The sequence below is a fragment of the Oncorhynchus mykiss genome, chromosome 15 (assembly GCF_057628025.1).
Source record: "Oncorhynchus mykiss isolate SJ-2025 chromosome 15, ASM5762802v1, whole genome shotgun sequence".
In the NCBI taxonomy this organism is placed as follows: Eukaryota; Metazoa; Chordata; class Actinopteri; order Salmoniformes; family Salmonidae; genus Oncorhynchus; species Oncorhynchus mykiss.
The window spans coordinates 69,257,809-69,272,595 of NC_143036.1; the positions used below are offsets into that span (position 1 = coordinate 69,257,809).

The 14,787-nt window shown below is 48.5% G+C and overlaps 1 protein-coding gene across 6 annotated transcripts in view; it reads left to right on the plus strand.

Annotated features, from left to right (window-relative positions):
- Positions 1 to 14,787, plus strand: part of LOC110490600 (plasma membrane calcium-transporting ATPase 1) — a 59,604-nt gene that overhangs the window by 35,416 nt on the left and 9,401 nt on the right. For all 6 annotated transcript variants that reach the window (XM_090200929.1, XM_090200925.1, XM_090200927.1 and 3 more), the window contains exons 9-19: positions 2,717 to 2,931; positions 5,339 to 5,581; positions 5,968 to 6,209; positions 6,962 to 7,199; positions 7,743 to 7,922; positions 8,209 to 8,296; positions 8,413 to 8,519; positions 9,148 to 9,339; positions 11,017 to 11,230; positions 12,195 to 12,406; positions 12,941 to 13,048. In XM_090200929.1, coding sequence (XP_090057055.1) covers positions 2,717 to 2,931; positions 5,339 to 5,581; positions 5,968 to 6,209; positions 6,962 to 7,199; positions 7,743 to 7,922; positions 8,209 to 8,296; positions 8,413 to 8,519; positions 9,148 to 9,339; positions 11,017 to 11,230; positions 12,195 to 12,406; positions 12,941 to 13,048 — 2,039 coding nt within the window. The remainder of the gene's footprint in view (positions 1 to 2,716; positions 2,932 to 5,338; positions 5,582 to 5,967; positions 6,210 to 6,961; positions 7,200 to 7,742; positions 7,923 to 8,208; positions 8,297 to 8,412; positions 8,520 to 9,147; positions 9,340 to 11,016; positions 11,231 to 12,194; positions 12,407 to 12,940; positions 13,049 to 14,787) is intronic.

Sequence of the window (14,787 nt, forward strand, 5' to 3'; positions counted from 1 at the left end):
TCGCTCTCTCTCTCTCGCTGTCTCGCTCGCTGTATCGGTCTCGCTCGCTGTCGCTCTCTCTCTCGCTGTTGCTCTCTCGCTGTCTCGCTCTCTCTCTCGCTGTTGCTCTCTCGCTGTCTCGCTCTCGCTGTCGCTCTCTCGCTGTCTCGCTCTCTCTCTCGCTGTCGCTCTCTCGCTGTCTCGCTCTCTTTCTCTCTGTCGCTGTCTCGCTCTCGCTGTCGCTCTGTCGCTGTCTCGCTCTCTTTCTCTCTGTCGCTGTCTCGCTGTTTCTCGCTCTCTCGCTGTCGCTCTCTCGCTGTCTCGCTCTCTCTCTCTCGCTGTCTCGCTCGCTGTATCGGTCTCGCTCGCTGTCGCTCTCTCTCTCGCTGTTGCTCTCTCGCTGTCTCGCTCTCTCTCTCGCTGTTGCTCTCTCGCTGTCTCGCTCTCGCTGTCGCTCTCTCGCTGTCTCGCTCTCTCTCTCGCTGTCGCTCTCTCGCTGTCTCGCTCTCTTTCTCTCTGTCGCTGTCTCGCTCTCGCTGTCGCTCTGTCGCTGTCTCGCTCTCTTTCTCTCTGTCGCTGTCTCGCTGTTTCTCGCTCTCTCGCTGTCGCTCTCTCGCTGTCGCTCTCGCTGTCGCTCTCTCGCTGTCGCTCTCTCGCTGTCGCGCTGTCGCTATCGCTCTCTCTCTCGCTGTCTCGCTATCGCTCTCTCTCGCTGTCGCTCTCTCTCTCGCTGTCTCGCTCTCTCGCTGTCTCGCTCTCTCGCTGTCTCGCTCTCTCGCTCTCTCGCTGTCTCGCTCTCTCGCTCGCTCTCTCGCTCGCTCTCTCGCTCGCTCTCTCTCTCGCTCTCTCGCTCGCTGTCTCTCTCGCTCTCTCGCTGTCTCGCTCTCTCTCTCGCTGTCTCACGCTGTCTCGCTCTCTCTCTCGCTGTCTCGCTCTCTCTCTCGCTGTCTCGCTCTCTCGCTGTCTCGCTCTCTCGCTGTCTCGCTCTCTCTCTCGCTGTCTCGCTCGCTCGCTGTCTCGCTCTCTCTCTCGCGGTCTCGCTCTCTCGCTCGCTGTCTCGCTCTCTTTCTCGCTGTCGCTCTCGCTGTCGCTCTCTCGCTGACGCTCTCTCGCTGTCGCTCTCTCGCTGTCGCTCTCTTGCGCTGTCGCTATCGCTCTCTCGCTGTCTCGCTATCGCTCTCTCTCGCTGTCGCTCTCTCTCTCGCTGTCTCGCTCTCTCGCTGTCGCTCTCGCTTGCTCTCTCGCTCGCTGTCTCGCTCTCTCGCTCGCTCGCTCTCTCTCTCGCTCTCTCGCTGTCTCTCTCGCTCTCTCGCTGTCTCGCTCTCTCTCTCGCTGTCTCACGCTGTCTCGCTCTCTCTCTCGCTGTCTCACGCTGTCTCTCTCGCTGTCTCGCTCTCTCTCGCTCTCTCGCTGTCTCGCTCTCTCTCTCGCTGTCTCGCTCGCTCGCTGTCTCGCTCTCTCTCTCGCGGTCTCGCTCTCTCGCTCGCTGTCTCGCTCGCTCGCTGTCTCGCTCTCTCTCGCTGTCTCGCGCTCTCTCTCTCGCTGTCTCGCGCTCTCTCTCTCGCTGTCTCGCGCTCTCGCTCTCTCTCTCGCTGTCGCGCTCTCTCTCGCTCTCTCTCTCGCTGTCGCGCTCTCTCTCTCGCTGTCTCGCGCTCTCTCTCGCTCTCTCTCTCGCTGTCGCGCTCTCTCTCGCTCTCTCTCTCGCTGTCGCGCTCTCTCTCTCGCTGTGTCGCGCTCGCTCTCTCTCTCGCTGTCGCGCTCTCTCTCTCGCTCGCTCGCTCTCTCTCTCGCTCTCTCGCTGTCTCTCTCGCTCTCTCGCTGTCTCGCTCTCTCTCTCGCTGTCTCACGCTGTCTCGCTCTCTCTCTCGCTGTCTCACGCTGTCTCTCTCGCTGTCTCGCTCTCTCTCGCTCTCTCGCTGTCTCGCTCTCTCTCTCGCTGTCTCGCTCGCTCGCTGTCTCGCTCTCTCTCTCGCGGTCTCGCTCTCTCGCTCGCTGTCTCGCTCGCTCGCTGTCTCGCTCTCTCTCGCTGTCTCGCGCTCTCTCTCTCGCTGTCTCGCGCTCTCTCTCTCGCTCTCTCTCTCGCTGTCGCGCTCTCTCTCGCTCTCTCTCTCGCTGTCGCGCTCTCTCTCTCGCTGTGTCGAGCTCTCTCTCTCGCTGTGTCGCGCTCTCTCTCTCGCTGTGTCGCGCTCTCTCTCTCGCTGTCGCGCTCTCTCGCTGTGTCGCGCTCTCGCTGTCTCGCGCTCTCTCTCTCGCGCTCTCGCTCTCTCTCTCGCTGTCTCGCTCTCGCACGCTCTCTCTCTCGCCATCGCCCGCCCTCTCTCTTGCCCTCCCTCTTGCCCTTGCTCGCTCCCCCCCGCTCTATCCCCTCTCCCCCGTTGCTCTCTCTCCCCCTGCTCTTTTGCGGTTTCGCTCTCTCTCCCCCCTTTCTCTTGCGGTCGCACTCTCTGAGGTTCTGGTCTGGTTCTGGTTCTGGTCAGTTCTGGTGTAGTCTAGTAGGAAGACCTGGGGTGTATTCATTACCTCTTGCATCGGAAACTGTTTGAGAACCAAATGGAAACTAACAGAAAAACTTGGAGGGATGTACCTTAATTTGTCCAATAGAAACTTTAGTTTTGGTTGCAAAACATTTTCCGTTGACAGTAAACGTTTTAGCAACAGAATGGGCGTAATGATTACACTCCTGTTGATTTATATTGTGGATGAAGAGTGATGAGTCTCACTACTGTGTTCTCTCTAGGCCTGGTGATGTCTGCCATCACGGTCATCATCCTGGTGGTGTTGTTTGTGGTGGACACCTTCTGGGTGCAGGGCCTGCCCTGGCACAAGGACTGCACACCCATCTACATCCAGTTCTTCGTCAAGTTCTTCATCATCGGCGTCACCGTGCTGGTGGTGGCCGTCCCCGAGGGTCTTCCCCTGGCCGTCACCATCTCCCTGGCCTACTCCGTCAAAGTAGGTTCCCCTTCCGCCTCAGGGTCTGCAGCAAAAGCACTATACCAGACAATAAGCCATTTTATTGGTTGTAGTTGTCTGAATATGGAGTGCCTGTCAGGGCTGTGAATATATGGAGTAAATATAAAGATTAGCTGGTCACTCACTAGCACGTAGGCTTGTGCTTGAGAGATTGTTTATGAGACCTGTGTTGGGTTTCTATAATGCCTGTTGTAAGAAGTTAGTCATTATTAGTGGATGTGCATGGTTCTTTTATTTATTTATTTATTTATTTATTTATTTATTTATATATATATATATATATATATATATATATATTTTATCTTTATTTAACTAGGCAAGACCGTTAAAGAACATATTCTTATTTACAATGACGGACTTGTTCAGGGGCAGAACGACAGATTTGTACCTTGTCAGCTCAGGGATTCGATCTTGCAACCCTGTCCTTCTGGTTACATTTGTTACAAAAATGGCATTTTCATAGACTTGAAAGCCAGATCAGTGATTATTGCAAAAAAGCAAGTTAAACTATTTGTATTAAATAATTAGTGGGTGTTATGGTTGTGGAAGGCTTATATTTAGCCTAGGTATCATTTAATTATTCCTGACTGTTTGAAATGCACTGTATTGAAGACAAAGCTTATTTAGAGATTTTATTTTATTTTTTTCATCAAAAATCTAATTCCAAAATCATGGGCATTCATATGGAGTTGGTCCCCCCTTTACTGCTATAACAGCCTCCACTCTTCTGGGAAGGCATTCCACTAGATTTTGGAACATTGCTGCGGGGACTTGCTTCTGTTCAGCCACAAGCGTTAGTGAGGTCTGGCACTGATGTTGGGTGATTAGGCCTGTCTCCCAGTTGGCATTCCAATTAATCCCAAATGTGTTCGATCGGGGCTTTGTGCAGGCCCGTTAAGTTCTTCCACACCGATCTCAACAAACCATTTCTGTATGGACCCCGCTTTGCATGGGGTTGTTGTAATGCTGAAACCGGAAAGGGCCTTCCCCAAACTGTTGGAAGCACAGAATCATATCGAATGTCATTATATGCTGTCACAATAAGATTTCCCTTAACTGGAACTAAGTGGCCTAGCCCGAACCATGAAAAACAGCCCCAGACCATTATTCTTCCTCCACCAAACTTTAAAGTTGGCACTATGTATTCGGGCAGGTAGCGTTCTCTTGGCATTCACCAAACCCAGATAAATCCGTCAGACTGCTAGATGGTGAAGCGTGATTCATCACTCCAGAGAACACATTTACACTGCTCCGGAGTCCAATGGCGGCAAGCTTTACACCACTCCAGCCGACGCTTGGCATTGTGCATGGTAATCTTAGGCATGTGTGCGGCTGCTCGGCCATGGAAACCCATTTCATGAAGCTCCCGACTAACCGTTCTTGTGCTGACACTGCTTCCAGAGGTAGTTTGGAACTTGGTAGTGAGTGTTGCAACCGAGGACAGATGCTTTTTACGCGCTTCAGCACTCGGCGCTCCCGTTCTGTGAGCTTATGTGGCCTACCACTTCGTGGCTGAGCCGTTGTTTCTCCTAGACGTTTCCACTTAACAATAACAGCACTTACAGTTGACCGGTGCCATACTAGCAGGGCAGAAATTTGATGAACTGAAAGGTGGCATCCTATGACGGTGCCACGTTGAAAGTCAATGAGCTCTTCAGTAAGGCCATTCTACTGCCAATGTTTGTCTATGGAGATTGCATGGCGGTGTGCTCGATTTTATACACCTGTCAGCAACATTTTGTGGCTGAAATAGCACAATACACAAATTTGAAGGGGTATCAACATACCTTTATATAAAGTGTATATCATGACTCACCCATAAGTTTGAAAACATACATTTTTTTTAGGCCATATCGCCCAGCCATTGTGGCTGTCCAAGGTTACAATTCATCAGTTAACTTCCTGGTGTAGCTTTTTACCGCGAGCAGTGTGAACAGACCCACTGCCAACGAGCTTTACCTGTTAACTCAAGCTTCATTCGCTTGCATAGTAGGTTAGCCCTTCACTTAGCTAAGACTGTAGCTTTAAGAGGCTAGCCTTCCATGATACATTAAAGCCGGTTGGCTGTGTCATGATCCTTCTAACTGGAGTTGTTGGGCCAACAGGTTGACGAGTAATATCAGTAGTAGACCCTAGCCCTGGAAGACCATTATCCAGCCCACTCACACCACTGTAGACTTAGAAGCTACAGCAGCGTTTGTTGCAGAGAGGAGAGGATGCCACTGCAGTACTGTTGAATGGAAAAGCTTAGTTAAACCGTCCCTTTCTATTTTTAGGCTTTTGACCCCTTCAGCAGCTCATATTTACCTTCTGCAGCTCATATTTAATTCAATGACCTTTTTCATGATGTCTCCCCTTCTCCCTCCCCCTGTCTTCTTCCTAACAGAAAATGATGAAAGACAACAACCTGGTGCGTCACCTGGACGCCTGTGAGACCATGGGCAACGCTACGGCCATCTGCTCGGACAAGACGGGCACGCTGACCATGAACCGCATGACGGTGGTGCAGGCCTACGTGGCCGACAAGCACTACCGCAACGTGCCTGAGCCCCAGCTCATCCCCGCCTCCATCATGGACATCCTTGTCCTGGGCATCAGCGTCAACAGCGCCTACACCACCAACATTATGGTGAGGGAGGTTGCCTCGAGAAATGGTGTACTGCACAGGCGTGTGTGTGTGCGCGCTATCGATGTGCAGTCACTGATGGGTTTAGAACAGATGTTGTTGAAGATTAAATGTGGGGTAGGAGTTTTGCTTGTAAATGTCATGTCAGTAACAAATCACTAGTATGAGATGACTGAATGTGCTGTTAATAGTCTCCAACATGACCTGGGTCCTAATCATTAGGCCATGCTGTAGCAAAACATTTTCCAACGGAAGACCAGCTTTTTTTCTTGTTGGGCAAGTACAGACGGTACCTCCTCATTGCATCCGTTTGGTACCGGTTTCTTCTGTTTCGTGCCAACTGAACACGACCCTTACGTGCTACTTGGTGTGTCTCTCTCTGTAACCAGTCTCCGGAGAAGGAAGGTGGTCTGCCGCGCCAGGTGGGCAACAAAACCGAATGTGCCTTGCTGGGCTTCGCTAATGACCTGAAGCGTGACTACCAGGCCATCCGCAACGAGATCCCCGAGGAGAAGCTATACAAGGTCTACACCTTCAACTCCTGCAGGAAGTCCATGAGCACCGTGCTGAAAAACGCAGACGGGAGCTTCCGTATGTTCAGCAAGGGAGCCTCTGAGATCCTCCTCAAGAAGTAGGTTTGGGTTTAAAGCTAAATCAAGCTGTTCTCAGTATTCGGTGTGGGGTGAATCTTAACTAGTCAGACATTGATATCAATGGTAAACAAAGTGTAAATTGGTGTACGTCTAAGTCCCTGTATGGATTATATGGTCCTGTGGGGCTCAGTTGAAAAGAGCGTTGTGCTAGCAATGCCAAGGTTGTTGGTTCAATTTCCACATGGATCACATACATACTAAAATGTATGCATTCAGTAAGTTAGTTTGGACAACCGGGTCTGCTAAGTGGCATATATACCCAATGATATTCTATACCGATAGTGTACAAGTTATCACCTCATACAAACATGGAACACCTTTGGTTTTGTAGTGGATGGCACACAATTAGTAGAGCACTAAGCACCTCTCATTCAAAGAGCTTAACATGGGTTCTAGGTGGCCAGGCAGGCTTGCAAAGGAATTGTTTTCGGCTTAAGCGCTAAGTAGTTCAAGTGCATCCCACCAAGCCCCTTAACATAGCTTCTTAAAAACAGGCCCGGAGAAATTAGTCTAAGCCTCCCAAATGGCTCTAAACATGGCTCCTTTTTACCCACCTATAGGGTCTGGTCAAATGTAATGCACTATGTAGGGATTAGGGTGCCGTTTGGGACGAAGTCAGAGAAACAGGCTTCCTGCTGTGTGTTATCACATCGCTGGTTCTAACCCATCACACCCGTCTGTTGCTCCCTCTCTCGCCCTGTCCCTCTCTCGCTCTTTCCCCCACCACCAGGTGTTCTAAGCTCCTGACGGCGAGCGGCGAGACCAAGGTGTTTCGTCCCCGGGACAGAGAGGACATGGTGAAGAAGGTGATTGAGCCCATGGCCTCAGAGGGCCTGCGCACCATCTGCCTGGCGTACCGCGACTTCCCTGTCTCGGAGGGCGAGCCTGACTGGGACCAGGAGAACGACATCCTCACCAGCCTGACCTGTGTATGTGTGGTGGGCATCGAGGACCCAGTCAGACCCGAGGTCAGTTTATGGACCACAGTCAAACAAAACAAGCAGACTGACATTAGCAAAGATACAGTGGAGTAATCTGATGTACTTTACCTACCACACACCCGACATGGCTTCTAGGGCATGAGGCTAGTGAAAAGGAAGCAAGCCTCTCTCAAGCCTCCTCTTATTGTGTTATTGACATTTCCATTGACCCCGAAGTGTGTTTCTTATCAGTATAGATATGTGGCATTCAGAGTGACTAGGAACAACTCTGGGTCCTAGTTAATGGTTAATCTCTGTCAGCCTCACACATGGTCTATCAACAGCTCCTGTTATGGTGAAAGTTAAAGACCCATTGCAACCAGATGGTGTATTGAGGATGTCTTGTTCCCTATGGAACAGAAGTGGTTTGCTCGTACAGTGACCTTGCCCCAGACCTGAAGACTTGTGTACACTCCCTGAGCTGAGCCTAGGGTTGAGCTCTGCAAGCTAGGACAGTCCTGCAGCTGTCGGGAAACCTGGATTTCGCAGCCAGTCAGTCACATTAACATCTCTCTCTCTCTGCCCCTCCAGGTCCCGGATGCAATCAAGAAATGTCAGCGTGCCGGGATCACGGTACGCATGGTAACCGGGGACAACATCAACACGGCCCGCGCCATCGCCACCAAGTGCGGCATCCTGCAGCCCGGAGACGAGTTCCTGTGCATGGAAGGCAAGGAGTTCAACCGACGGATCCGCAACGAGAAGGGAGAGGTGGGTTAAATATATTGTTGTGGCTTTACACCAAAACACAATCAACTAGGTCGTGTTCATTATCACCAAATAAGAAAGACTTATTTTCATTTCCCATTGCAAAAGGTTTGAGACCTTTTTCCATTGCGTGCCCTAATGAACACGGCCCTGTTTGACATTGTACTTCAGTGTTAAGTAACCTAGTAGGGTTAGTTAGCCCTGATGGACTAATGTAATGAGCTAACAACATGGTTGATAGATGAAGAATTGGGATTGTAGGCTAATTAGTCTAATTTTTCCCTTCTAGATTGAACAAGAGCGCATTGATAAGATCTGGCCAAAACTCAGAGTACTTGCACGATCCTCACCCACCGACAAGCACACATTAGTCAAAGGTACTTCGCTTTGCTCTTTCAGGATGAAAATGAAAAATGTCATTTTCACAAGTCACAGTGTCCTGAAATCTGTCATTTGAAATGTTATTTGGTAATATTTTTCTCTCTCCCCCCAGGTATCATTGACAGTACGGTCTTAGAACAGAGGCAGGTGGTAGCAGTCACAGGAGACGGCACCAACGACGGGCCCGCCTTGAAGAAAGCTGATGTCGGCTTCGCCATGGTGAGACTCATTTCTCTGCCAGTCCTATCACAAAGTAACATGTTGATACTAGTTGGCTGTAAATGATTGCCCGTACTGTATGGAATCTCATACTGCCCAGATAACCGTGAGTCAGATAACGATCATGATGGAACTTTAATCTGCACTTTTATATGGGGAGTCAAAAACGATGTTGGCATTGTAAACTTGATGGATGTAATTTACTGCATGCTTACAAAGCATCACAATGAATGTAATCATGCATAAAAACGAGAGAAAGATGTGGAACTAAAGTTCAACAAATTTGACTGACTGATAACATCACACTCTGTAGTGACCAATGGCCCCCACATATCGGCACATATCAACAGTAACAACAAACGTACTGCACCGCAATTACATGTGTATAGGGCTACGACTACTTGAATATCGAACTCTTGTTTCTCTTACGCATTTTGACTTAATGAGACCGTTATGAGTTGACAGAGGGGTAGACGGGGATATGAGGAATGGTATGAAGGTTTGGAGTGGGGATTGAACCCTTGTCTCCGGGGAGAGAAATATGTGTGTCTAGAGCAGAGGGCTTTAACACTAGACCACGGCTCTGCACAACTTCAATATGGAACTTAATGTGTGTGTGTCACCGCAGGGTATCGCCGGCACAGACGTGGCCAAGGAGGCATCTGACATCATCCTGACGGACGACAATTTCAGCAGCATCGTCAAGGCGGTGATGTGGGGCCGCAACGTCTACGACAGCATCTCCAAGTTCCTCCAGTTCCAGCTCACCGTTAACGTAGTGGCCGTCATCGTGGCCTTCACCGGCGCCTGCATCACGCAGGTAACACACAAACTAGGGATGGGCACGGTTATGCAGATATCCCACCGGATGATGCTATTCCATTACTTGGGAGAGTATTCATTTGTAAGAAGAATATAGGCCTATTTTAATCATGAAAAAGATTTGTCTGAAATGAAATAAAATTGTCTGACATTGGTACATAGACCATTGGGGAGGCAGGTAGCCTAGTGGTTAGAGCGTTGGGCCAGTAACCGAAAGGTTGCTAGATCAAATCACCAAGCTGACAAGGTAAAAATCTGTCGTTCTGCCCCTGAACAAGGCAGTTAACCCACTGTCCCTAGTCTGTCATTGTAAATAAGAATTTGTTCTTAACTGACTTGCCAAGTTAAAGGTTAAATGAGAAAAAAATGCATTATTTATTTTTTAATACGTAAGTTTTATGACAGTTATGAGTGCGCCCGTAAAAAGGACTGGCATGTAGCCTACACATCCGTTTCACCAGATGGTGTGATAGATAAACTATGGCAGCAACAAGTTTGTCTAACTAGCGCGTGTCGGTTTGGCTACTTTCTCTCCCTCCATGCCTCACACAGACTCACACACACCTGCTCCTCCCCCACCTTCGGCTGAAACAAGCAGAGCACAGCACCGCAGCTCTGTCGCGCGTTGATATGACTCATTGTATGTGATATGCAGAAAAACTAAGCGCTGTGCTCTTGGTTTTGATTTGCATTCAGAGGGGACTAGAGGGTTTGGTTCTTAGGAGCAGCACCAGGATCTATCCTCCCTTAGCTTGAATGGCAAGATTTGTCACCTATGACTCAAGAGTGTGTGTGTGTGTGTATCCACAATGACTGAGGCAGTACAAAATGGAGCAACCAATTTATTGTAATGTATTCCCTTGGATCAGAGCTGCTTTTCAGGTTCTCTGACTAGAGGTAGCAATCATCCACCCCTATTTGACCTGTTGGTCACAGCAGCCGCCAAATTAGTGCTCATCCAGGCGTAAAACAATGGTAAATGGGCCTGCAATAGAAACGGAACAAACAGCTATTTAAAGCTCCGGGCCTGAGCTGTGTGCATTATCCAACAGTGCTGTAATTTTGAGATAATGAGTGATGAGTGGCTGAGCATTTACTAGATGGCCACATGGGTCAAGAGACACACACACACACACACACACACACACTGAATGCTAGTGTAGATGCTAATGTGTTTACCTGTGTGTAGCTAGCCATTCTGCTAGCATGCTAAGCTGCACAATGTATGAAGCTAGCTGCTTTGCTAGCATGCTAAGCTGTCAATGTGTATATGGACGTATGTAGCTCGTTAGCTCCTCTGCTGGTGTGAAGTGGTTTGCCTCTACTGGAGCCCAAATAGCTCTGGTGAGTCAGCAAGTGGACACCTGTATAGCCATTAGTGTCATTTCTGAGCAGTGTGTGGGCTACTGAAGTCTTTTAGCTTTCAATGATCACTGCTCAGGCAGCATTTGCTCTTCGTGTTATGGCCTGCACTTCTTTGAATGCTTTGGTTGGATTTGTGCAGTGTGTCTACAGTCTGACGTTTGGATAGTGTGGAGGATGTTATGTAAGTAGTACTGACTGCATGAGTAATCTTTCTCTGTCCTGCTCTCCCCCCCTTTCTGTATCTCTCCTCTTTCCACTCCCTTCCCTCTGTCTCCCCCTATCCTTTTCCTACCTCCCTCTCTCCCGCCAGGACTCTCCTCTGAAAGCTGTCCAGATGCTCTGGGTGAACCTGATCATGGACACCTTTGCCTCCCTGGCCCTGGCCACTGAGCCCCCCACTGAGTCTCTACTGCTGAGGAAGCCTTACGGCCGCAACAAGCCCCTCATCTCCCGCACCATGATGAAGAACATCCTTGGCCACGGAGTCTACCAGCTCATCATCATCTTCACCCTGCTCTTCGTAGGTAAAGTACTAGAGTGTGTCTGTGTAGAAGCGTGTGTGTTTTTCATTCTCTGCATCTCACTCTAATTGCACACTGAGCTGAAACAGCTTTCCATATGCCATGGAATTTCACATGGGTATTAGGCGGTCTTGATTGACTGGCTCTCTGATGGTGTCATCTTTACTGCCACCTTAACTAGGGCGGGAGGTAAGCTAGCGGTTAGAGCGTTGGGCCAGTAACCGAAAGGTTGCTTGTTCATATACCTGAGCCGACAAGGTGAAGAACCTGATGATGTGCCCTTGAGCAAGGCACTTAACCTTAAGTTGCTCCAGGGGCGTGTACAACGGCTGCAAAACAACACATTTCACTGTCCAGTGTCAGATTAACCTCAGTCGGCAGAAGGCTGAGAACATTTGAACGTTTAAGTGAAATTTGCTGATCTTTTGACGTGAAAGACGTGTTCTGATCTCAATGGGACTACCACGAGCAGCGGCACAGATATTCTGATGAGCAAGATGCAGCACTTGCTCTCACACAGTATCTGCACATGTGCAAGGGTTCGTTTTAACGCTGTTAGTGCGTGGTAGCCACCGGACCAAAACAGAGGTGAAGTTGAGCCTTATGCTTCAACGTTCTTAGTAGTTGTGGAAATTGACCCACCATACTGTTTCCTTTGTGCATCTACATCATAACACTGAGTCTACCTTTAAATCATTCCACAGAGGGCCTAGTGTCTGCAGGTTTGAGTTTTTTCCTTTCAATTAAAACCTAAACAACCAGGTGAGGGGAGTTCCTTACTAATTAGTGACCTTAATTCATCAGTCAAGTACAAGGGAGGAGCAAAAACCTGCAGACACCCTCTGTGAAATGAGTTTGACACGTGATCTAGATAAAATAAAGATATTTCAAAAAGGTAGTGAGTGGGTCAACGCTTCACCTCCCCCGTCTCTCTCCTCTCTCTCTCTCTCTCTCCTCCCCCTCCCAGGTGAGCAGATCTTTGACATCGACAGCGGGCGGTACGCACCCCTCCACTCGCCTCCCTCAGAGCACTACACCATTATTTTCAACACCTTCGTCCTCCTGCAGCTCTTCAACGAGATCAACGCCAGAAAGATCCACGGCGAGCGCAACGTCTTCGACGGCATCTTCAACAACCTCATCTTCTGCTCCATCGTCTTTGGCACCTTTATCATCCAGGTAACACTTGGTGTCTAGTGTCTTCAGACTGTAGCATGTCTGCTTGCTGGAGTTGCTCACTGCTTTAAACAGGCACCATTTAAAAAAATAAATAATGTTTTGGTCATTTAATAGATGCTCTTGTCTAGAGCGACTTACAATTAGTTGATTTGTCTTCAGATGGCTAGGTGAGACAACTACATCACAGTCGTAGTGAGTACATTTTCCCTCATTAAAGTAGTGATCAGCAAATCCAGTGCTAGGAGTTCATTTAAGATGCTCTTAGAAGAGGGTTTCAGATGTTCATGGAAGATGGGTTCTTCGCCATATATAAAAAGGCCAGGGCTCCCTTAATTAAATTAGTAATCTCAATGGCTCTCACCTGGATAAATAAAGAATCAATAAAAACGAAACCCAAACCATATTCATACATGGTACACATGAAACCTGTTATAACACGCATATCTGTCAAATGGAATTACCAGCAAACCAAGAAACCGTGAAGGAAAATGAGCTTGACCTCTAAATATGTTTCTTTCCTCTCCGGCCTCTCAGATAGTCATAGTGCAGTGGGGAGGCAAACCTTTCAGCTGCGTGGGCCTGAGCATCGACCAGTGGCTATGGTGCACCTTTCTGGGCTTTAGCAGTCTCCTCTGGGGTCAGGTAAGAAGACCCACACACACACACAGTGAGTTGCAAGTGCGTCACCTGTAACTTTCCAACACTGCCCCATCCGTCAGGGATACACTGCTGCCCTAATGTGGCTGTGTTGGGTAGTTGAATGGCCACACTGTATTGAAATGGCTAGTTGGATGATGATCTTTACAGAAGGATCTAGAATTCCTGATTTGAGCGCTGTCATGTTATTTCTGAAATATCTATTGTATTACAATTTCCTGTTGACCTTCTCCTGTTTTTTTTTTATGTTGTTGATTGTGATGTCATTAGTTGTGCATTTTGTGATGCTGACCTAGCAAGTAAATGGCCGGACATGATCACAGACCAAACATTGCTTTGTCACCAGTAGGGTTGCACATTTTGGGGAATATTCAGAGGTGGAAACTTTCCGTGGGAATTAACGGGAATATAGGCAAATTAATATTAATACCATGTAGATATTTTTGCATTGGATATATTTACCATATCATATGGAGACAGAAACAAACCATTTTTCCTTACTATAAGTAGGCATAATTGCAAATGATTAAATCCTTCCAATAGAAAAAATATATAGATTTAGTTACGAATTTAACTTTAATTAAATGAGTTGACTCTTCACAAGGGATGATTTCAATGATAAATAAAGGGAATATCGAATGATCCCCAATGATCCATCACATCTCCCCCAAAAATATTCTACATACATCTGTAAAATAATAGTCTAGAAACTAAAGCTTTGGTTGTCTTCCTCTCAGGCTTCCATGTCTTCTTCCTGGACCACCTCAATGTCCACCTCTTAAACATCAGGCTCGGAGGCCTCATCTTCACTGTCACTTTCCAACCTTGTTGAGGATGGTTCGTTGTCAGGCTCAAAAAGCCTCAGATTTGCCCGGATGGCCACCAATTTTTCAACCCTTGCATTGGTCGTCAGCCTGTTGCGTGCTTTTGTGTGTGTGTGTGTGTGTGTTCCCAAACAAGGACCAGTTGTGCTCTGAGGTGGCTGAGGTTGGTGGGATTTAGAGGATGATGGAGGCGCCTCAGATCCACAGTCCCTTCCACCAGGTGGCCGATAAGATATGTTGGCACGACTGTCATTGCATCTCCATCCCAAAGCCCTTGCTTGGAAGTGTGCTTCGCCGGACTGCCAAGAACCTTGCCCTCATCCACGCCTAGGTGGCGAACACGGTAGTGATGACACCATAGGCCTTGTTGATCTCTGCACCAGACAGGATGCTCTTGCCAGCATACTTGGGGTCCAACATGTACGCTGCGGCGTGTATGGGTTTCAGGCAGAAGTCTTCACGCTTTTTGATGTATTTCAGAACAGCAGTTTCCTCTGCTTGGAGCAACAGTGAAGTGGGCAGGGCAGTATGGATTTCTTCTCTTACATCTGAACATCAGGCATCGTCTCCCTTGATCCGTGCAATGGCTACTGCTATCGGTTTCAGGCTGCTTACCACTCTCTCCCAAAATATCTCAACCATCCTCTTGATGGGGCTGTCCATATCAGCAGACTTCCCCTCCAGGAGACTGTCAAACATGATGACAACACCACCCCAACAGGTGTTGCTGGGCAGCTTCAATGTGGTGCTCTTATTCTTCTCACTGCTTGGTGAGGTAGATTGCTGCTATAACTTGATGACCATTCACATACCTAACCATTTCCTTGGCTCTCTTGTCGAGTGTATCCATTGTTTTCAGTGCCATGATGTCCTTGAGGAGCAGATTCAATGCATGAGCAG